The sequence below is a fragment of the Myotis daubentonii genome, chromosome X, assembly GCF_963259705.1.
Source record: "Myotis daubentonii chromosome X, mMyoDau2.1, whole genome shotgun sequence".
In the NCBI taxonomy this organism is placed as follows: Eukaryota; Metazoa; Chordata; class Mammalia; order Chiroptera; family Vespertilionidae; genus Myotis; species Myotis daubentonii.
The window spans coordinates 5,950,499-5,972,478 of NC_081861.1; the positions used below are offsets into that span (position 1 = coordinate 5,950,499).

Genomic DNA, 21,980 nt, shown 5'->3' on the forward strand with positions numbered 1-21,980 from the left:
CCCACCGATAGTGCACGAGTGTTCCCTTTGCAACATATACTGGCTAATACTTGTTTTTACTTGTCTTTTTGATAATAGACATTCTAACAGGGTGAGGTGATATCTCAATGTGATTTTGATTTGCATTTCACTGATATTAATGAGGTTGAGCATCTTTATGTGTCTGTTGGCCATCTGTATGTTTTCTTTGGTGAAAAAAAATGTCTATACAGATCCTCAGCCCATTTTTAAAAAAGATATAATTTTATTGATTTCAGAGAGGAAAGGAGAGGGAGAGCGAAATAGAAACATCAATGATGAGAGAGAATAATTGATTGGCTGCCTCCTGCATCCCCCCTTCTGGGAATCAAGCCCACAACCCAGGCATGTGCCCTTCACTGGAATTGAACCCTTCAGTCCACAGACAAATGCTCTATCCATTGAGCCAAACTGACTAGGGCATCTGAGCCCATTTTTAATTGGATGTATTGAGTTGTGTGAGTTTTTTTTAAATATATACATATATATATATATATATATATATATATATATGTATATATATATTGGATATTAACTCCTTGTCGTATCAAATATACAATTTTCAAATATTCTTCCATTCAGTAGGTTGCCTTTTCATTTTGTAGATGGTTTCTTTGCAGTGTAGAAGCTTTTAAGTTTGATGTAGCCCCATTTGTTTATTTTTGCTTTATTTACCTCTGCTTTTAGTGTACAATCCAAAAAATCATCACCAAGACTAATGTCAAGGAGCTTACTGTGTATATTTTCTTCTAGGAGTTGCTTGTATTTTCTTCTTGGAAATGTCTTTAATCCATTTTATTTTTTTAAAAAAAGCTTTATTGTTGAAAGTATTACATAGGTCCTCCTTTACCTCCATTAACCTCTTCCAGCCTACTCTCATCCTCCCCCTCTCCCCCAGGCCCTCACCACCCCATTGTCCATGTCTACAGGTTATGCATAGCTACATACAAGTTCATTGGTTGATCTCTCACCACCCACTCTCCCCTGCCTTCCCTCTGAGGTTCAACAGTCTGTTTATATTACTATGACTCTGGGCCTATTTTTTATCATAAGTTTATTTGGTTCATTAGATTCCACATATGAGTGAGATCATGTGATACTTATCTTTCTCTGACTGGCTTATTTCGCACAGCACAATACTCTTTAGGTCCCTCCATGCTGTTGCAAATGGTAAGAGTTCTTTCTGTTTTATTGCCATGTATTATTCCATTGTGTAAATGTACCATAGATTTTTATTTTTTTTATCCACAAATCTGCTGATGGGCACTTAGGCTGTTTCCAAGTCTTAGCTATTGTAAATTGTGCTGCTATGAACATAGGGGTGCATACATCCTTTCTGATTGGTGTTTCAGGTTCCTTAGGATATATCCCTAGAAGTGGGATCACTGGGTCAAATGGGAGTTCCATTTTTAATTTTTTGAGGAAACTCCATATTGTTTTCACAGTGGCTGTACCAGTCTGCATTCCCACCAGCAGTGAACTAGGGTTCTCTTTTCTCCACAACCTCACCAACACTTGTCTTTGGTTGATTTGTTGATGATAGTCATTCTGACAGGTGTGAGGTCATTGTCATTTTAATTTGCATCTCTTTGATGATTAATTACTTTGAGCATATTTTCATATGTCTCTTGGCTTTCTTTATGCCCACTTTGGAGAAATGTCTATTTAGGTCCTTTAGCCATTTTTTAAAATTGGATTGTTTGTCTTCCTTTTGTTAAGTTGTATGAATTCCCTATATATTTTGGAGATTAACTCTTTGGCAGATGTATCATTTGCAAATATGTTCTCCCATACAGTGGACTTTCTTGTTGTTTTGTTGATGATTTATTTTGCTTTGTAGAAGCTTTTTATTTTGATGTAGTTCCATTTGATTATTTTCTCCTTAGTTTCCATTGTCTTAGGAGATGTATTGGTAAAAATATTGCTATGAGAGATGTCTAAGATTTTGGTGCCTATGGTTTCTTCTAGGACTTTTATGGTTTCACACCTTAAATTTAAGTGTTGTTGTTGTTTTTTAATCTATTTTCAGTTTATGCTTGTGTATGGTGTAAGTTGGTGATCTAGTTTCATTTTTTTTGCATGTAGCTGTCCAATTTTCCCAATACCATATATTGAAGAGACTGTATCTGCTCCAATGTATGTTCTTGCCTCCTTTGTGAAATATTAATTGAGCATAGTGGTTTGGGTCAATTTCTGGGTTCTATGTTCTGTTCCATTAATCTATATGCCTGTTCTTGTGCAAGTACCAGGCTGTTTTGAGAACAGTGGCTTTGTAATCTAACTTGATATCTGGTGATTCCTCCAACTTTGTTCTTATTTCTCAAGATTGCTGCAGCTACTTGGGGTCTTTTTTATACCATATAAATTTTTGGAGTGTTCTAGGTCTGTGAAATAAGTCATTGGTATTTTATTTTACTTCTTTAATTTAAATTATTTATTGTTTAAAGTATTACATATGTCTCCTTTTCCCCCATTGACCTCTTCCCATCCACTCCCACCCACCCAGCACATGCCCTGACCCCCCTAGTGTCTGTGTCCATGGGTTATGCTTATATGCATGCATACAAGTCCGTTGGTTGATCTCTTACCAGGCCCCCTTCCCACCTTCCCTCTGAGATTGGATGGTCTATTCCATATTTCTATGTCTCTGGATCTATTTTTGCTCATCAATTTATGTTGTTCATTATAGTCCACAAATGAGTGCAATCATGTGATATTTATCTTTCTCCAACTGGCTTATTTCGCTTAGAATAATGCTCTCCAGGTCCATTCATGCTGTTGCAAATGGTAAGAGTTCCTTCTTTTTTTTTTTTTTACAGCAGCATAGTATTCCATTGTGTAGATGTACCACAGTTTTTTTAATCCACTCATTTGCTGATGGGCACTTAGGCTGTTTCCAAATCTTAGCTATGGTGAATTGTGCTGCTATGAACATAGGAGTGTATATATCCTTTCTGATTGGTATTTCTGATTTCTTGGGATATATTCCCAGAAGTGGGTCTAGGATTGCTGTGACTATTCAGGCTCTTTTTTTAAAAATTCCATATGAATTTTTGGAGAGTTTGTTCTAAATCTATGAAATATGCTGTTGGCATTTTATTTTTATTATTTATTTAAATATATTTTATTAATTTTTTACAGAGAGGAAGGGAGAAGGATAGAAAGTTAGAAACATCGATGAGAGAGAAACATCGATCAGCTGCCTCCTGTACACCCCCTACTGGGGATGTGCCCACAACCAAGGTACATGCCCTTGACTGGAATTGAACCTGGGACTCTTCAGTCCGCAGGCTGATGTTCCATCCACTGAGCCAAACCAGTCAGGGCTGCCGTTGGCATTTTAATGGGGGTTGCATTGAATCTATAGATTGTTTTAGGTAGTATGGGCATTTTAATGATGTTGATTCTACCAATCTATAAATACAGTATATTCTTCCTTGTTTATATCTTCCTCTATCTCTTTTTTCAATGTCCTGTAGTTTTCTAAGTACAGGTATTTTACCTCTTTAGTTAAGTTTATTCCTAAGTATCTTAATTTTTGGTTGCAAAGGTAAGTGGGATTGTTTTTTTAGTTTATCTTTCTGAAAGTTCACTATTGGTGTATAAAAATGCTATGGATTTTTGGGTGTTAATATTGCATCCTGCTATATTTTTGAATTCATTTATTAAATCAAATAGTTTTTTATGGAGTCTTTAGGGTTTTCTATGTACAGTATCTGTCATCTGCAAATAACAAAAAGTTTTACTTCCTCATTTCTTTTGGAATCCTTTTATTTCTTCTTCTTGACTGATTGCTATGGCCAGGACTTCCAGAACTATGTTGAACAAGAGTGGTGAAAGAGGGCATCCCTGTCTTGTTCCTGTTCTAAAGGGAAATGGTTTTAGTTTTTGCCCATTGAGAATGATGTTGGCTGTAGGTTTGTCCTATATGGCCTTTTTATGGTGAGGTGTGATCCTGCTATTTCCATTTTATTCAAAGATTTTATAAAAAATTGGATGTTAGATTTTGTTGATTGCTCTTTTGGGGTCTATTGACATGAACATGTGATTTTTGTCTCTCAATTTGTTTATGTTATGTATCACGTTTATTGATTTGTGGATATTGTACCAGCCTTACATTCCTGGAATAAATCCCCACTTGGTCATGGTATATGATCTTTGTAATGTAATGTAATGTAATGTAATGTAATGTAATGTAATGTAATGTAATGTAATGTAATGTAATGTTGGATCCTATTTGCTAGAATTTTGTTGAATTTTAGCATCTATGTTCATCAGGGATATTGGCTTGTAGTTCTTTCTTTGTAGTGTCTTTACCTGGTTTTGGAATTAGGATAATGCTGGCCTCATAAAAAGAACTTAGAAGTGTTCCTTCCACTTTGCGTTTTTCTAATAGTTTGAGGAGGATAGGTGTTAGTTGCTCATTGAAGGTTTGATGAAACCCCCCTGTGAAGCCTGTCAGACCAGGGCTTTCGTTTGCTGGGATTTTTTTTCTTACTGCTTCTATTTCATCACTTGTTATTGGTCTATCCAGGTTTTCTGATTCTTCCTGATTCAGTTTTGAAAAATTTTATTTTTCTAGGAATTTTTCCATTTCATCCGCATTGCCCAGCTTGTTGGCATATAGTTGTTCATAGTATTTTCTTTAAAAAATATTTTTATTGATTTGAGAGAGAAAGGGAGAGAGAGAGAGATAGAAATATCAATGATGAGAGACAATCATTGATCAGCTGCCTCCTACATGCCTCCCAATGGGGACTGAGCTGTAACTGTGCATGTGCCCTTGACTGGAATCGAACCTGGGCCCTTCAGTCCACAGGTTGATGCTCTATCCACTGAGCCAAACCAGCTAGTGCCATCAGATTTTCTTACAATCCTTTGTATTTCTGTGGTGTAAGTGGTTTCTTCGCTTTTGTTTCTGATTTTATTTATTTGAGTCCTCTCTCTTTGTTTCCTGATGAGTCTGACTAATTGTTCATCAAATTTGTTTATCCTTTAAAAGAACTAGCTCTTGATTTCATTGACTTTTTTGTATCATATTTTAGGCTGTATGTCATTTATTTCTGCTCTAATCTTTATTTTTTCCTTCCTTCTACTTACTCTGGGCTTTTCTTGTTTTTATCTTTCTAATTCTTTAAGTTGTAGGATTAAACAATTTATGATTAATTTTTCTTGTTTTGTTTTGTTTTGTTTTGTTTTGCTTTTTTTGAGGTTGGCTTGTAGTGCTATAAATTTCCCTCTCAGGACTGCTTTCGTTATATCCCAGAGATTTGGGGCTGTTGTTTGTTAATTTTCATGAAGTTCTTGATTTCTTTCTTGACCTCATTGGTAACCCATTCATTGCTTTAATAACATGCTATTTAGCCTCCATGTGTTTGAATGTTTTTAAGTGTTTTAACTGTCATTGATTTATAATTTTATTTCATTGTTATCTGATTTCAATATTGATATGATTTCAATCTTCTTAAACTTGTATAGACTTTTTTGTGCTCTAACATGTCTATCTTTGAGAATAACCCATGTGCACTTGAGAAGAGTGTACATTCTGCAGGTTTGGGGTGAAATGTTCTATAAATGACAACTAACTCCATGTGATCCAGTGTGTCATTTATAGTTTCCTTGTTATACTTTTTTTTCTTTTTCAGATTTTTCAGTTTTGTTACTGGGTAGCTTTTCAAAAATATTTATTGTTGAGATTATTATGGATCCCTCTTTTGACCCTCCACAGCCCCCCTCCACCAGGGTCCTGCCTCACCCCAGGCCTTCACCACCCTATTGTCTGTGTCAATAGGTCATGAGTACATGCATATAAGATCTTTGTTTAATCTCTTCCTGCCTTTCCGTTCCCCCTTCCCCCTGAGAGTCGCCATTCTGTTCCATTTCCATGCCTCTGATTCTATTTTATTCACCAGTTTATTCTGTTCATTAGATTTCTTATTCCTTTATTTTGATTTTTAGATTCAATTGTTGATAGGTATGTTGCCATTTTGTTGTTCATATCTTTTATCTTTTTCTTTTTCTTCTTCTTTCTATTCTTAAAGAATACCCTTCAACATTTCATACTAGAAAATTAGTTAGAAGAAAGATTCATGTGGTAATTATGTTACTACAAAAAAATTACATGTCAAAATACTGTATATAATATAGTATTAGAAAATTATTTGCTATGATACATATATTTAAAACAAATTAAAATTATTAAAATAATACTACTGCTACTACTACTATTACTATTAATAGTAAAAATAATAAAAGAACAATAAAAGATAAAATAAAGAAATGTGTCCACTATTGAAGACTGATGAATAAATCGTGATGTGGTTTACGTTTAATGACAACAAAAACAACCAAATCCAAGATCGACAATGACAGACTGAAACACATGAGTATGATTGGCACCAGTGAGACCTTTATGTGTATACACATACGCGAGTAAATGTTTATTTTTAAATTGCCAGTGCGTGTCATATGTACCACACATACATAACTAAATGTTCATTTTTTTAATTTAATGACTTTTATAAATGTTGAAAAAATATATAAAATTAAACATTATATAATTTATTTAGAAATATTATAGAACTAGAGGCCTTGTGCACGAAAATTCATGCACTCATGGGTTTCCCTCAGCCTGGTCTGCACCCTCTCACAGCCTGGGAGCCCTCAGGGGATGTCCAACTGCCGGCTTAGGCCTGTTCCCCAGACATCAGTTGGACATCCTTAGCACTGCCGAGGAGGCAGGAGAGACTCCCGCCACCACTGCTGTGCTTGTAGCCATCAGCCTGACTTGTGGCTGAGCGGAGCTCTCCCTGTGGGAGTGCACTGACCACCAGGGGACAGCTCCTGCATTAAGCATCTGCTCCCTGGTGGTTAGTGTGCGTCATAGCAACCAGTCGTTCCCGGTCATTCCACCATTAGGGTCAATTTGCATATTACCCTTTTATTATATAGGATATTAATGTTGACTGTTTCGATTGAATTGTAAACATTTTTGGCCATGTTTTGTGCTGTTAAGATGCTTGTTATTCATCAATTCTATACACTTTTCATTTGTTTTATTTGAAGCATCACAATTTGATGTTTAATAACTAGGAGCCCAGCACGTGATTCAAAATTGCACTACGACGACCACCCTAGAGTCACCTGGGGATATTTTCCCATTGATTTTTAGAGAGTATGGAAGAGAGAGGGAAAGACAAAGAGAAATATCAATGTGAGAGGGGCACATCAATTGGTTGCCTCCTGCCGAAACCAGTTTGGCTCAGTGGATAGAGCGTCGGCTTGCGGACTGAAAGGTCCCAGGTTCGATTCCGGTCAAGGGCATGTATCTGGGTTGCGGGCACATCCCCAGTGGGGAGTGTGCAGGAGGCAGCTGATTGATGTTTCTCTCTCATCGATGTTTCTAACTCTCTATCTCTCTCCCTTCCGCTCTGTAAAAAATCAATAAAATATATTTTTAAAAAAAATTGGTTGCCTCCTGTGTGAGCCCTGACTGGGCCCACAGTGCAGCAGCCCTTGAAGCTGCTGCTGGTCTGGCCCTGTCTCACTCCCTGGACCCTGCAGCCTGCTGGTCCGGCCCTGCCTTGCTCCCCAGGCCCCACAGCAGCCTCGGCCACTGCCAGTCCAGCTCTGCCACCCTCTCCCACCCTTGAAGCAGCCGCGGCCGCTGCTGATCAGGCCCTCTCCCAGAGCAGGTGCACAGAGATCCCTGCCGCCTTGCCCCTGCCACTGCCTCCTCCTGTCTGGTTGACCCATTACAGCATCTTGGTTAATTAGCATATTTCATATACATGTACATATATATATACATACATACATATATATATATATATATATATATATATATATATATATATATATGACAATGTCACCCTGCACCATTAATGAGCATATTAGTATCAAATAGTATTGATCTTTTTTATCAGATTGCCAAAAATTGTAAGCAAAAACATCCGATGCATTGACAGACAGGTGATGTTTCTATAGTAACCTAACAAATATTGGTGTGACTTCACGCTTATATCCTCCTCTCTTTCACATCCATAGCAAAAAGCATGCCATCCTTTATGCCAGTCAGTCCTTTATGCTGGTCAGTTGTACAGATGGATGGTCAGTCACTTAGCCTTTTATATCCTATATAATAAAAGGCTAATATGCAAATAGACCGAACAGTGGAACAACCTGAACAACCGAACAACTGGTCACTATGATATGCACTGACTACCAGAGGGTGTGTGTGGAACATGGAGGACTTTGGCCATGGCAGGATGGTGGAGCAGGTGAGCGGGGGTGACAGACCAAGGCGGGTCAAAGGTTGCTGTCATCAGGGCGAGCCTATGGTGGTTTCTGAAAATTCTTTCCTCCTGCGCACCACGGTCGTGCCCAGCACTCACACCTGCTGCCAGAGCCGGTCCCACTCACACCCGCTGCCAGCACTGGCTCCGTTTACACCACAGCTGGTGTCAGAGCCACTTCTCACACCCGCTGCCAGTGCCTGATGCTTATCCTGATCACTTGGCACCATCAGCAGGTGCGAGCAGTGGCTGTTGACTCTAATTGCTCCTGAGCACTTCTCTACCTCCCCCTGCTCCTGAGGGGTGATTGGGGCAGCAGCTGCTGCTCGCACCTGCTGCTGGCACTGGCCCCAATTTCTCTGCACCATCAGTGGGTGCAAGTGGGGCAAGTGCCATCAACATGTGGGAGTGGCAGCAGAGGGAGTGGGGCTGCCGGCAGACAGGGGACCAGGGGCCACAATGGGAGAGTCCGGGTAGGGGCACGGAGGATGGGGTGAGACCTGTCCTTGTGCCTACTGCAGTCTTGTGGCCCAAGTTCCTTTCAAAGTGCATGAATTCATGCACTGGGCCCCAAGTATATAGATAATACTGGTTTCGTGGTGATGAACTCCTTTGGCTTTTTCTTGTCTGTGAAGCTCTTTATCTGACCTTCAATTTTAAATGATAGCTTTGCTGGGTAGAGTAACCTTAGTTGTATGTCCTTGCTATTCATCACTTTGAATATTTCTTGCCACTCCCTTCTGGCATGCATAGTTTCTGTTGAGAAATCAGCTGACAGTTGTATGGGCACTCCCTTGTAGGTAATTAACTGCCTTTCTCTTGCTGCTTTTAGGATTCTCTCTTTGTCTTTAGCCCTTGGCATTTTAATTATGATGTGTCTTGGTGTAGTCCTCTTTAGATTACTCTTGTTTGGGACTCTCTATGCTTCCTGGACTTGTAAGTCTATTTCTTTCACCAGGTAGGGGAAGTTTTCTGTCATTATTTCTTCAAATAGGTTTTTAATATCTTGCTCTCTCTCTTCTTCTGGCACCCCCATAATGTGGATGTTGGTACGCATGAAGTTATCCCAGAGGCTCCTTACACTATCTTCATATTTTTGGATTCTTTTTTCTTTTTGCTCTTCAAGTTGGGTGTTTTTTGCTTCCTCACATTTCAAATCATTTATTTGGTTCTTGAGATCATCTAGACCAGTGATGGCAAACCTATGACACGCGTGTCAGAGGTGACATGCGAACTCATTTTTTTGGTTGATTTTTCTTTGTTAAATGGCATTTAAATATATAAAATAAATATCAAAAATATAAGTCTTTGTTTTACTATGGTTTCAAATATCAAAAAATTTCTATATGTGACATGGCACCAGAGTTAAGTTTGGGTTTTTCAAAATGCTGACACGCCGAGCTCAAAAGGTTCACCATCACTGATCTAGACCACTGTTGAATCCCTATTATTTATTTCAGTCAATATATGCTTAATTTCTAACTGGTCATTTTCCTTTTTTTGACATTTTCACTAAGATCCTTTAAAGTCTCACTAACTACCTTGGAGGTTTCCAGAAGGTTCTTGAGTAAACTTATAACCATGATTTTGAACTCTATATCCAGTAGTTTGCTTTCTTCCATTTGTGACATGTTTCCTTGTCTCCACATTTTGGCTGCTTCCCTGTGTGCGTATCTATGTTTTGGGTAGAGCTACTATGTCTCCTTGAGTTGATGCTCTATCCACTGAGCCAAACTGGCTAGGGTGACAGAGTGGACTTGTGTAGTAGATGTCCTATAACGTCCAGTGGCTGAGCCTCCTCAATCATCTGAGGTGGACACTTTAGGTGCACACTTTGTGGGCTGTGTGCACAGTCTTATTGTAGTTGAAACTTGATTGCTGTTGGTGTCACTTGGAGGAATTGACCTCCAGGCCAATTGGCTGTGAGGACCAGTTGGGACTACAGTGGGGGAGCTGCTGTGCAGAAGACACCCCCTATATAGCAGGACTTGCTTCAGTGGGGCTTTGGTGCTTACTGAGTCTGCCCCTTGAGTGTATCACTTATGGATGTGTAGAGTTGTAAACTGGTATGGTCTGATACTGACCACTGGGTACACTGGCTCTTGGGTCTCCAGGGAGGTGCAAAGTCAGCCACTGCCTGGGGCAACCCAGCAGGAGCTACAGAGAGATCTTCAGATTCCTCCTTTTTGTATCAGGTTTGTAAGTGCCCAGACAAGAACCAGCTGTGAAGCAAGGCAGGCTGCTGCTGGTGCCAGGTCTTGGGCCTTTTATTGATAGGGCTGGGGCTCCCTGACCCAGCTGCAGCTTGTTTGAGAGATTTTTGCCTGAGAAAGGAAAGGCCATTCATATGCAAATTCCACTGCCCACAGGTTGAGTGGGGATGCAAATTGGATGGGGCGGGGTCTCAGGGAATAACCAGGGTAGAGAAAACAGAAATGGCTGCCAGTCAGCCCTGCAACCCAGAAGGTCTCAGCATAGGAACAATGACCCCTGCAAGCACCTCCATCTGGGAGAAAGCTGCCTCCAAGTTCCTGCCCTGATGCCAGTCAATCCAGTTCGTCCTTGGATGTGTTTGTGTCTCCCAGATTCTCACCCTGGCACTGGAGCTCAGAGGAAGCAGATGTTGTAAGTTCAATTTGTGTGCTGGCCTTTTAAGAGGAGCAGTTGGGTCTCCAGTAGCCTCTGTCTGCACTGGTTTTTACAGCATAGTTACAGTGACTTCTTTTCCCAGCTCTGGGGTCCTGGGCTGGGTGTCTGGTGTGGGACTTGGACCCCATGATCCTCTGGGCAGCCTCCACAGAGATGATCTCCCTCTGGACTAAAAAAGCAGCACATGTGGGTGCCCATCTGCTCTTCTGCACCTTCTACCAGTCTCTTTGTGCTTTCTTCTTTACTTCTCTAGTTGTGGGACTTCCATTCAGCTAGCTTTCGAGTGGTTCTGGATGATGGTTGGTCTGTATTTTAGCTGTAATCTTTATGTGGTTGTGGGAGGCAGCATGGGGCTTGCCTGTGCTGCCATCTTGTTCTCCTCCTTGTTAAGTTTTTGTCTGGAATATCTATCCAGTGAAGTCAGCAGGGTTTTAAAGTCTCCTACTATGATTGTATTGCTGTCATTTTCTCCATTAAAGTCCTCTAGAAGTGTATTTTTATATATTTAGGTGCTCCTATATTAGAGGCATATATGTTTATCAGGGTTACAAGCTCTTGCTGGATCTATCCCTTTAGTGTTATGTAGTGACCTTTATTGTCTCTTGTGATGGCCTTCATTTTGAGGTCTATTTGGTCAAGTTATGAGTATTGCTACCCCAATATTTTTCATTTTCATTTGCAGAGACAAATTTTTCCCTCCCTTCACTCTCATCCTATGTGATTTGCTTATGGATGTGTAGAATTGTAATCTGGTATGGTCTGACACTGACTACTGGGTACACTGGCTCTTGGGTATCCAGGGAGGTGCAAAGTCAGCTACTGCCTGGGAAAACCCAGCAGGAGCTACAGAGAGATCTTCAGATTCTTCCTCTTTGTATCCAGTTTGGAATTGCCCAGATGAGGCCCATCTCTGAAGCAAAGCAGTCTGATGTTGGTTCCAGGTGTTGATAGGTTTGTGGCTCCCTGACCCAGCTGCAGTCTGTTTGAGAGATTTTATCCTAAGCAAGGAAAGACCATTCATATGCAAAAGCTGCTGCACACAGCTTGGGTGGAGTTGTAAATTGGATGAGGTGGGTTCTTAGCGAATCACCAGGATGGAGCAAACAGAAATGACTGCCAGTCAGCCCTGTGACCAGGGAGGTCTCTTGTAGACAGCATATATTTGGGTCATGGTTTTTATCCATTCAGCTACCCTATGTTTTTTTATTGGAGCATTTAACCCATTTACATTTAAGGTTATTATTTATAGGTACTTATTTACTGCCATTTTAATTTTGTATGCCTATTTTTCTGTCTCTGTCTCTCTTTCTTCTTTTCATTACAACAGTCCCTTTAGCATTTCTTGCAGTGTTTGTTTGATGGTGATGTACTCCTGTATTCTTTTTTTTTTCTTTGTCTGATAGCTCTTTATTTCACCATGAATTTTGAATCATAACCTTGCTGGATTTAGTAATCTTGGTTTCAGATCCTTGCTTTTCATTAGCTTGTATATTCATGCAATTCCCTTCTGGCCTGTAGAGTTTCTGATGAGAAACCATCTGAGAGCCTTATGGGAACTCCTTTGTAGCTAACAAATTGCTTTTCTCTTGCTGCCTTTAATATTCTCGTTGTCTTTAAATTTTGACATTTTAATTATGTTGTGTCTGAGTGTGGGCTTGTTTGGGTTCTTCTTGCTTGGGACTCTCTGTGCCTCCTGACCTAGTGTAACTTTTTCCTTCACCAGGTTAGGGAAGTTCTCTGCCATTATTTCTTCAAATATGTTCTCTATCCCTTGCTCAGGCACTCCTATTATGTGAATAATGTTATGTTTCATGTTGTACCACAGCTCCCTTAACCTCTTCTTCTGTTTTTTTTTTATTGTCTTTCTTTTTGGCTCTTTGATTGAGTGCTTTTCTCTACCCTGTCTTGTAATTCAATGAACCAATCCTCAGCTTCCCCTAATCTGCTGTGTATTCTTTTCACGGTGTTCTTTATTAGTGCTATGTCATAGTTTATTTCTGACTGGTCTTGTTTTCATAGTTACTATATCTTTACTCATGCTGTTGAGCATCTTTGCTATCATTATTTTGAACTCCATAGCTGAGAAATTTATCTCCATTTCATTTAGCTCTTCTGGAGAATTCTCTTGTTCTTTCATTTAGGGTTTGTTTGCATTTTTTGTTTGTTTGTTTGTTTGTTTGTTTTTGTTTTGTTTTGTTTTGTTTTGTCTCCCATTTTGGCTGCCTGTTTTGGTTTGTGTCTATGCATTAGGTAGATCTGCTACTCCTCCAAATCTCTAGTGTAAGATATGTCCAATGCTGTTTGTGACTGGCCCTGAGTTCCCTGTTTGGAGCTATCAGCAATCCACAACTTATGGCTCCCTCTGCTTGGGCCGGGTGCCTTAGGAAAGGACAAAGATGTGCACCAGGATCTGTTTTTCCTACTCCTGGGTTCAGAAGGAGGTCTGGCAAAGACTCACCGCATTCAGAGATCCAGCTCTGCCTTCAGTCTCATTGTTATTCTCAGCCTCTTAATGAGCCTCAGGCTATAGACCACAGCAAAGTGGAGATTGAACATGGTGGGGCAGGAGGTTTTCCAAGAGGGTGGGGCAATTGCTTCACCCCTGGGAAAAAGGTGCCTGGGTGGTAAAGGTCTGCCTGAGAAAGATTTCCTCTGCAGTATGGGTGAGTGACTCAGCACATGAAATGGGGGTGACTGCCTTCCAAGCTATAACCCCAGAGTCCTCAACCATGGATTCTCCTCACACATTTCTAGTCCACTCTGTCCTTCCTATGCCGGAGCCCAAGGTAAGTGGCTGCACAATAAATTTTGTGCTTTTTGCCCTTTAAGAGGGTGCCTGCATTTCCAGCCATTTCTCCCTGTCAGACAGCAAACACACTGGTTTTTCACAACCACATGTTATGTGGGCACCTTTCTCAGTTCTGTTGCTCTGAGCTGGCGAGCCCAGGTTTGGGTTTAGACCCCATATTTGTCAGTAGGAACCCACCCCCCACCCCTCAGCTGAGATATCTTCCCTGAACTTCAGCTTCTGTCTATGGAAACCCAGCCTGCCCTCTTGTGCCTTGGCATTTCTACCAATCTTTATGTGGTCTCCACTTTCCATCTTTGGTTATAAGGGTTCTCTCCAGCTAGTCTCCAGTTGATTATTCAGGGTGGATTTTCTATATTTTATTTGTAATTCCAGTTTGGTCCTGGGAGAGCATCAGTGTAGCTTCCAGTTAACCCACCACCATTTGGGAAGTCTTCACACCACATTTTGTTTTGAATTCCACATTTTTATCTCATGTATCTTTATATCTCCTGTATCTCTCTTTGTTATATTTTTTATGTTTTTTTTCCCTTTTAAAAAAATCTTTATTTTTGAGATTATTACAGATGTCCTTCTTTTTCTCTCCATTACCCACTCTATCTGGTTCCCACCCCACTCCAGACCTTTGCCACCCTATTGTCTGTGTAAATAGGTAATGCATATATGCATATAAGATCTTTGTTTAATCCCTTCTGTCCTCACACCCTTCCCTCTGAGAATCGTCATTCTGTTCCATTTCCATGCCTCTGATTCTATTTTATTCACCAGTTTATTTTGTTCATTAGACTTACTATTCCTTTATTTTGATTTTTAGATTCAATTGTTGATAGGTATGTATTTGTTGCCATTATGTTCTTCATATTTTTTATCATCTTCTTCTTCTTAAAGAATACCCCTCAACATTTCATATAATACTGTTTTGGTGGTGATGAACTCTTTTAGCTTTTTCTTGTCTGTGAAGCTCATTATCTGACCTTCAGTTCTAAATGATAGCTTTGCTGGGTAGAGTAACCTTGGTTGTAGGTCTTTGATTTTCATCACTTTGAATATCTCTTGCCACTCTCTTCTGGCCTGCATAGTTTCTGTTGAGAAATCAGCTGATAATTGTAATTGCATGGGAACTCCCTTGTAGGTAACTAACTACTGCTTTTAAGATGCTCTCTTTGTCTTTAGCCTTTGGCATTTTAATTATGATGTGTCTTGGTGTGGTCTTCTTTAGGTTCCTCTTGTTTGGGACTCTCTGTGCTTCCTGGACTTGTAAGTCTATTTCTTCCCTAGGTAGGGGAATTTTTCTGTCATTATTTCTTCAAATAGGTTTTCAATATCTTGTTCTCTCTCTTCTTCTGGCACTCCCATAATTCAAATGTTGGTATGCTGGAAGTTATCCCAGAGGCTCCTTACACTATCTTCATATTTTTGGATTCTTTTTTTTTTTTTTTGCTCTTCTGGTTGGGTGTGTTTTTCTTCTTCTTCTTCTTCCTCATATTTCAAATGGTTGATTTGATTCTCAGAATCCTCTACTCTACCCTTGAATCCATGTATATTATTATTTCAGTCAGTATATGCTTAATTTCTCACTGTTTTTTTTCCATTTTTTTGGAGTTTTCTAGAAGATTGTTGAGTAACCTTATAACCATGGTTTTGAACTCTATATGCAGTAGTTTGCTTTCTTCCATTTCTTTCATTTGTGACATGTTTCTTTGTCTCTGCATTTTGGCTACTTCTCTGTGTTTGTTTCTATGTAATGAGCAGAGCTGCTATGTCTCCTTGAGTTGGTAGAATGGTCTTGTGTAGTAGGTGTTTTATAGGGCCCTGTGGCTCAGCCTCCCCAGTCACTAGAGCTAGGCACTCTAGATGCACACTTTATGAGCTGTGAGCACAGTCTTGTTGTAGTTGAGACTTGATTGCTGTTGGTGTCACTTGGAGGAATTGACCTCAAGGCCAATTGGCTGTGAGGACCAGTTGGGACTACAGTGGGGGAACTGCTGTGCAGAAGACACCCCCTATAGAGCAGGACTTGCTTCAGTGGGGCTTTGGTGCTCACTGAGTCTGCCCCTTGGGTGTGTCACTTATGGATGTGTAGAGTTGTAAACTAGTATGGTCTGACAGTGACCACTGGGTACACTGGCTCTTGGGTCTCCAGGGAGGTGCAAAATTGTCCATTGCCTGGGGCCACCCAGCATGAGCTATAGTAATTTCTGTAGATTCCTCCTCTTTGTATCAGGTTTAGAAATGCCCAGATGAGGCTCAGCTATAAAGCAAGGCAGGATACTGCTGGTGCCAGGTCTTGGACCTTTTATTGATATGTTTGGGGCTCCCTGACCCAGCTGCAGCTTGTTTGAGAGATTTTAGCTTGAGCAAGGACAAGCCATTCATATGCAAAATCGACTGCCCATAGGCTGGGTGGGGCTGAAAATTGGATGATGCAGGGTCTTAGAGAATCACCAGGGTGGAGAAAACTGAAATGGCTGCCAGTCAGCCCTGAGACCAGGGAGGTCCCAGCATAGGAACAATGACCCCTGCAAGCACCTCCATCTGGGAGAAAGCCACCCCTGAGTTACTGCCCTGATGCCAAACAATCCAGTACATCCTTGGATGTGTCTGTGTCCCCCAGACCCTTGCCCTGGTTCTGGAGCTCAGAGGAAGTGGGACCTTGTAACTTCAGTTTGTTTCCCGGCCTTTTAAGAAGAGCGGCTGTGTCTCCAGCAGCCTCTGTGTCACTGAACCCCAATCTGCACTGGTTTTTACAGTCCGTAGTTCTTACTGTCTGTAACAATTTATTTTCCCATCACTGGGACCCTGGGCTCAGGGTTTGGTCTAGGGCTGGGATCCCTTGCTCCTCTGGGTGGCCTCCACAGAGACATCTCCCTCTGATTAAACATGTGGCACACATGGGTGCTAGACCAGCCCATTCTGCTCCTCTGCACCTCCTACCAGTCTCAGTGTGCTTTCGTCTTTACTTCTCTAGTTGTAGGGCTTCCATTCAGCCAGCTTTCCAGTGGTTCTGGATGATGGTTGTTCTATATTTTAGTTGTAATTTTGATGTGGTTGTGGATGGTGGCGAGTACAGGCATTTACCTATGTTGCCATCTTTCAAATCTATTTTTTTTTGTTTTTATTTTTTAAAGTTGTTGACAGTATTACAGATGTATCCCATTTCCCCCCGTTTATTCCCCTCCACCTAACCCCCACCCCACCCCAAGCCTTCCCCATGCTGTCTCAAAGAGAATATATTCTTTCTCTTTACAGAAAGACTGGACTTCTCAGACTGTTCCCTCTTGTTGTGCCCTGAGGGTGATAGCCAGTTTATAACTCTTTCTCCATTGGTTACAGTTCTGTGTGACCTATGAGAAATAGGCCCCACTGGTCATCATATCCAGGTGATCTACAGGTGTCTCCTGGGGGAAGCCACAAAAATTAGGGCACCCAATGAAGGTATAAGTCCCTTCCAGGAGATGCTTGTGAGTTGGATCAACGCAGAGGGAGAGCACAAAGATAGCAACCATTTGCTGGACCTAGGCAAAGGAAACTAGAATCTCCTAAGAAGATGCTTATAGTTTGGTTTCTTCTTGTCTAGAATAATTCGTTTGAGAGAAGCCTCTAAAAGACTAGAAAGTCTAGATCAGGCTTTCTCAATGTTGGCACTATTGATACTTTGGGCCAGACAGTACTTTGTGCTGCCCTGTGCATTGGAGGTTTGGCAGAATCCCAGGCCTCTTCTCATTAGAAGCCTGAAGCACACCCTCTTCCCCTGTTTGGAACAATCAAAAATCTCTCCAAGACATTGTTTTATGTCTTTGTGGAGCCAAAATCACCCTCAGTTTAGAATCTTTGGCTTAGAGGTATGTTAGTGTTGTAGTTAAGAGCATGGTTTTTACAGAATTATGTATCAATCAGTATTTTGCTTATTGGCTGCATGACCTTGGGCAAATCACTCCACTTTTCTGAACCTCATTTTCTTCATCTGTAAATGAGGACAATGAGGCCTTGTTTAGGGTTGTTGTAAGGATTAAATGAGATCATGTGTATAAAACTCTAAATACATAGTAGAAATAAGAATGTGTTACTATTAACCTTACTAATTAACAAAGATCACAAGTTTCTAGGAAATGGTGAATGAGGAAGGGAGAAGGTTTTTTTAAAAGTAGACTCAGAACTTAAATTTTAATTGTGCAGTCTGTCATAAGAGAATTAAGCTTTTTCCTAGTAGCTTTTCCCTTTTGCTAGTGGGCCTCACCTATTAAGAACCATAAAAGATGAGAGTCTTAAATATATTTCTTAGAGACTCCATAGCCAGATCTGGAAAGGCAGGATACTAAGCTCTATACTCTGGAATCTGAGTAATCTATTTAGATGTAGCAGTCTCTGAGAATTCTATCTATGTGTAGGCACAGTCAACCCTCAATCCACCCCTTCTCTACAAGTCAAGTTCTCTTAAGTATCAAGGAGATGAGAAGAGTCTTACCGTAGAATTACACCAGAGACACCGGAAATCTTGAAGTCTTTGATTACTGCCACAGTTCTCATGACATACTGCACATTGAGAACTAACAGATATATTTCCTTCTACCCACTGATGGGGCATAGTTTCCTGAAAGGTAAAAAGATACAAGAAGTAGAATTTAGGGATATAAGGAGAGGAAGAGTGAGCTGGAATAACTATACTATCCCATGTAGGACGTTAGGTAATTGCATGGAAGTTCTTCCTGATCCTGCCCTCCCCACTCCAATGCTAGTGCGCAATGACATGTAGGTGTGGGGGCCTTAATTATTCTAGAATGGTTGGATCATGAGCCTGGGGAAGAAGCTTACTTAAATTGTCTGAAGACAGGAAGAAATCTTCCTTCCCCTATGTGTTCTGACTGAAGGGGAGGTAGAAAAGAGTGACTGAGAGAATGGCTGGTACTCACTATTTCATCTGCAGGTATGAGGAGGTCATCAGTGATGGACAAGGTATTCCACTTACAATCTTTGCTTGCTCTCAAAGCACATAATCTGTGAGACTTCACTTTGCATACTGTGAAAAAGAGGAAGAAAAAAGATGGATGTAAATCTGGTAATAACGAAGAATCTAATTCCCTTCCCTAAAGGTCTCTGAAAGTTAGAACCTATATGCATCTAAATAGTCCTGATGCACTTTCATAGGCCCATTTTCCATATGATTCAGTTCCTTTTTATTCTTATTGTATTGTAATTCTCTACTGTCTGATTTGAATGGAAATCTATGATAAGAATGAGGTGATTTATGTTTTTCCAAGTCTGATCCTCCTAGACCCAGCCCTCCATTTTGGTTCATGAGAATTCCCTCTCATGCAAGATTCTTCCCATCTCCTTTCCTCATTCTGTTGTCAGAGTTAACTTTACACTAGAGTCAGTGACATAGTGTGAGTCAGTGATACTAAAGTCACATGAGCTCTTTCACCTCTATCTCTATCTACTTAACTCCATTTTCTAAAGAAATCAGAAATGTACCTTCACAGGTGATGACATTTCTAGATAAGGCAGGAATGCTCTCCCGGCAAACATTGCAGTGTTGGGTCCGAGGGCTGTGGCTAGAATACCAATAGTGCATTCCAATAAGGTAAGGGTTGTTTTCTGCTGTCGGTATCTGAAATAAATCAGAGAGAATGGAGAATTAATCACAGAGACAAATTAGGTAAGGCCAGAAAGTCTGCTGCTAAGGCTTCAGTACCCAGAACATGTGACGAGGAAGAATGAATGTTGGAGTCATTACCTAATGAATCTCCCACCCCTGTCCCGCCTTCCCCTCCCACACACACACTGATTTTAAAAAGGGAAAAGAATAGGAGGGTAAATCCTGGAATAGGAGTTAAAGGCAGGAGTAATAATCTTTATGGTGCTTGGCCAAATGATCTTTATGGTGCATTAGTTTAGTTTAAGAAAAAATAGTTCTTTTAGCCTTGGCCTTGACTCTGAGTATTTAGTAAAAGGAGGTGGCAAGTTGAAAATTTAGTGATATCCAGATCCTCTGGCAAAGCAAAAAAGGAAGGAGGCAAGGCTTTGACTCTGGGCTTGTCAGGCTTTACCTACATCCTGGAAATATATATTCCCCTTCCTAGCCCCACTGCTGCCAGATGAGCAGAGTAGTGCATTGCCTGGTCAACAGTTTCATCTCAAGGGCCTTTTGCCCAAGCATTTTTTTTCCTGAATACCATACTCTGACTACCTATAGTAGTTTCCTGGTTAATCAGTTTAATCCACTCAAACTTTATTCAACAAATATTACTGAGTGATTATTATGTGCTTAGCACTTTTCAAAGCATTGGGGAATATAGTGATAAATAAAATAAAGTATTTGCCCTCATGGAATGACACTATGTTTGGTGTCCTCTTTCACGGTATTGAATTGGACATTTACTGTTAACCTGCCTATAAATTCTGCATTTATCACAGCCTGACTCTCGTGACTGTGGACCAGGTACAGGGTATACCAGCAACTAGTTATGGAATTTAAAGGATAAGGGGAGAAGTAGGCATCAAAAACTCCCGTTTGTTCTGGGTGTGCAATCTATAGGACTCTTCTGTTCTCTAATTCTTATGAACGTCTGACTTTTTCTTTCTCTAACTTCCTCTGGAGTGTAGACATAGGCTTACACATTCAGTTTTTTATTTTTGACATTACAATGAGTTGGGTGTGTAAAGGCATGACAAGATTTTAAAAAGAACTATATATTCTCTATGATGCCAACTGATAGTAATTTGTTCATTAGAGAGAGATAGCTCATGCTATTGAGGGCTCCACGCATTAAGTGTTCAAACTTTATCAGTTTAGCCATCTTACCTAATAATAGACAAACATGTAAATTGACTATACCTTCGCTATGCTAACCAGCCAATCAGGAAAGTATGCAAATTAACCTAACAAAGATGGCGATTAATTTGCATACGTAGGCTCCAAATGGTGGAGCGAAGCCTGATGGTCCCAGGGCCGGCGGATGAGCAAAAGCCTCATGGTAATGGGGCCGGCTCCGGCTGGAGCCCCACCAGAGCAAAGGCCTGGGTGCCAGGTGCCGGAGGAAAACTGGTGCCAGGAGCCAGGGGAAAGTAAGGCCTATTGCATGAATCTCTTCGTGCAACAGACCTCTAGTCTAAAACATAAGCCTATAAGGGCACTCTGATCCCTCCTTCCTCCTCTTGGCATGTTGGCTATGTACTTAACTGTCATTGGGTTGATCAGTAAGCTTATGAAAAAGAAAGGTACTTTGATGAGCTAAAGGCGATTGTAATGTTTATTACATGCTGAGACCCTGGCAGTGTTTTTAAAAAATCAGAGGGTGAGCCGGGGTCCAACCCCAGCGGGTCCAGGGGTCCCCAAAGGTGTGGACGGAGTCGGCGAAGAAGGAAGGACATGGAGACAGGGTTCAGTTGATCAGCAGCCTAGCCAGGATCTCCAGCCAAGTTCTGGTCTCGATCTCCAGAGAAGTTCTGCTTCGGAGATCCAGCCAGGTTCTGTCTGAGATCTCCAGCCAGGTTCGGTCTTCAGGTTCTAGTCAGGTTCTCTTGCTATGTTCTATAGTCAGGTTCAGTCCAGGGTCTATTGCCATGTTCTCCCGCTAGGCTCTGTCTCTAGGCTCCGAGGCCAGTCCCTCTCCAGGATCCTCCAGCATGCTCTCTCCAGCGAAGTTCTTCTGTCCCTAGAGAACGTTCTGTGTAGGTTCTGTGCCTAGGCTCTGTCTCTCTTGGTCCTGTCTTCCAAGCCCTGTGTCCTTAGTTCTGTGTTCTGAGTTCTGTCTCTTGCTGTCTTGTTACATCTGTATTTATATCAGTTGATTCTAATCCTGTCAATTTCTATTACAAAGGCTAGGGCGTTTCTTATCTCCATTCCAGGGAGTAAAGATTATGTAGCTTAAGCATGATTGTTTGTAGTGATTAACTACCCGCCTGGCACTTAGTTGAGGGGTTTTATTCCCTCCCTAACTTCAGGGGAAAATCCCTACCTGGGGATTCAACCTTTCTCGGAGAGGTGACCTTGGTTAAAACACAGCGCCAAGAAGGTGAGCAAACATATTAAGAACCGTATGCCATATATGCCAGGTCCCTTGAAACAGCAAGGATGGACTGGCTCCCGGCAGTGGGCAAACTTTTTGACTCAAGGGCCACAGTGGGTTCTTAAACTGGACCGGAGGGCCAGAACAAAAGCATGGATGGAGTGTTTGTGTGAACTAATATAAATTCAAAGTAAACATCAT

At 41.0% G+C, this 21,980-nt stretch overlaps 1 protein-coding gene across 1 annotated transcript in view; it reads right to left on the reverse strand.

Annotated features, from left to right (window-relative positions):
- Window positions 1-21,980, reverse strand: part of DGKK (diacylglycerol kinase kappa) — a 259,182-nt gene that overhangs the window by 177,040 nt on the left and 60,162 nt on the right. The window contains exons 7-9 of the mRNA XM_059680086.1: window positions 19,243-19,378; window positions 18,681-18,787; window positions 18,236-18,361 (exon numbers count right to left, since the gene is read on the reverse strand). Coding sequence (XP_059536069.1) covers window positions 18,236-18,361; window positions 18,681-18,787; window positions 19,243-19,378 — 369 coding nt within the window. The remainder of the gene's footprint in view (window positions 1-18,235; window positions 18,362-18,680; window positions 18,788-19,242; window positions 19,379-21,980) is intronic.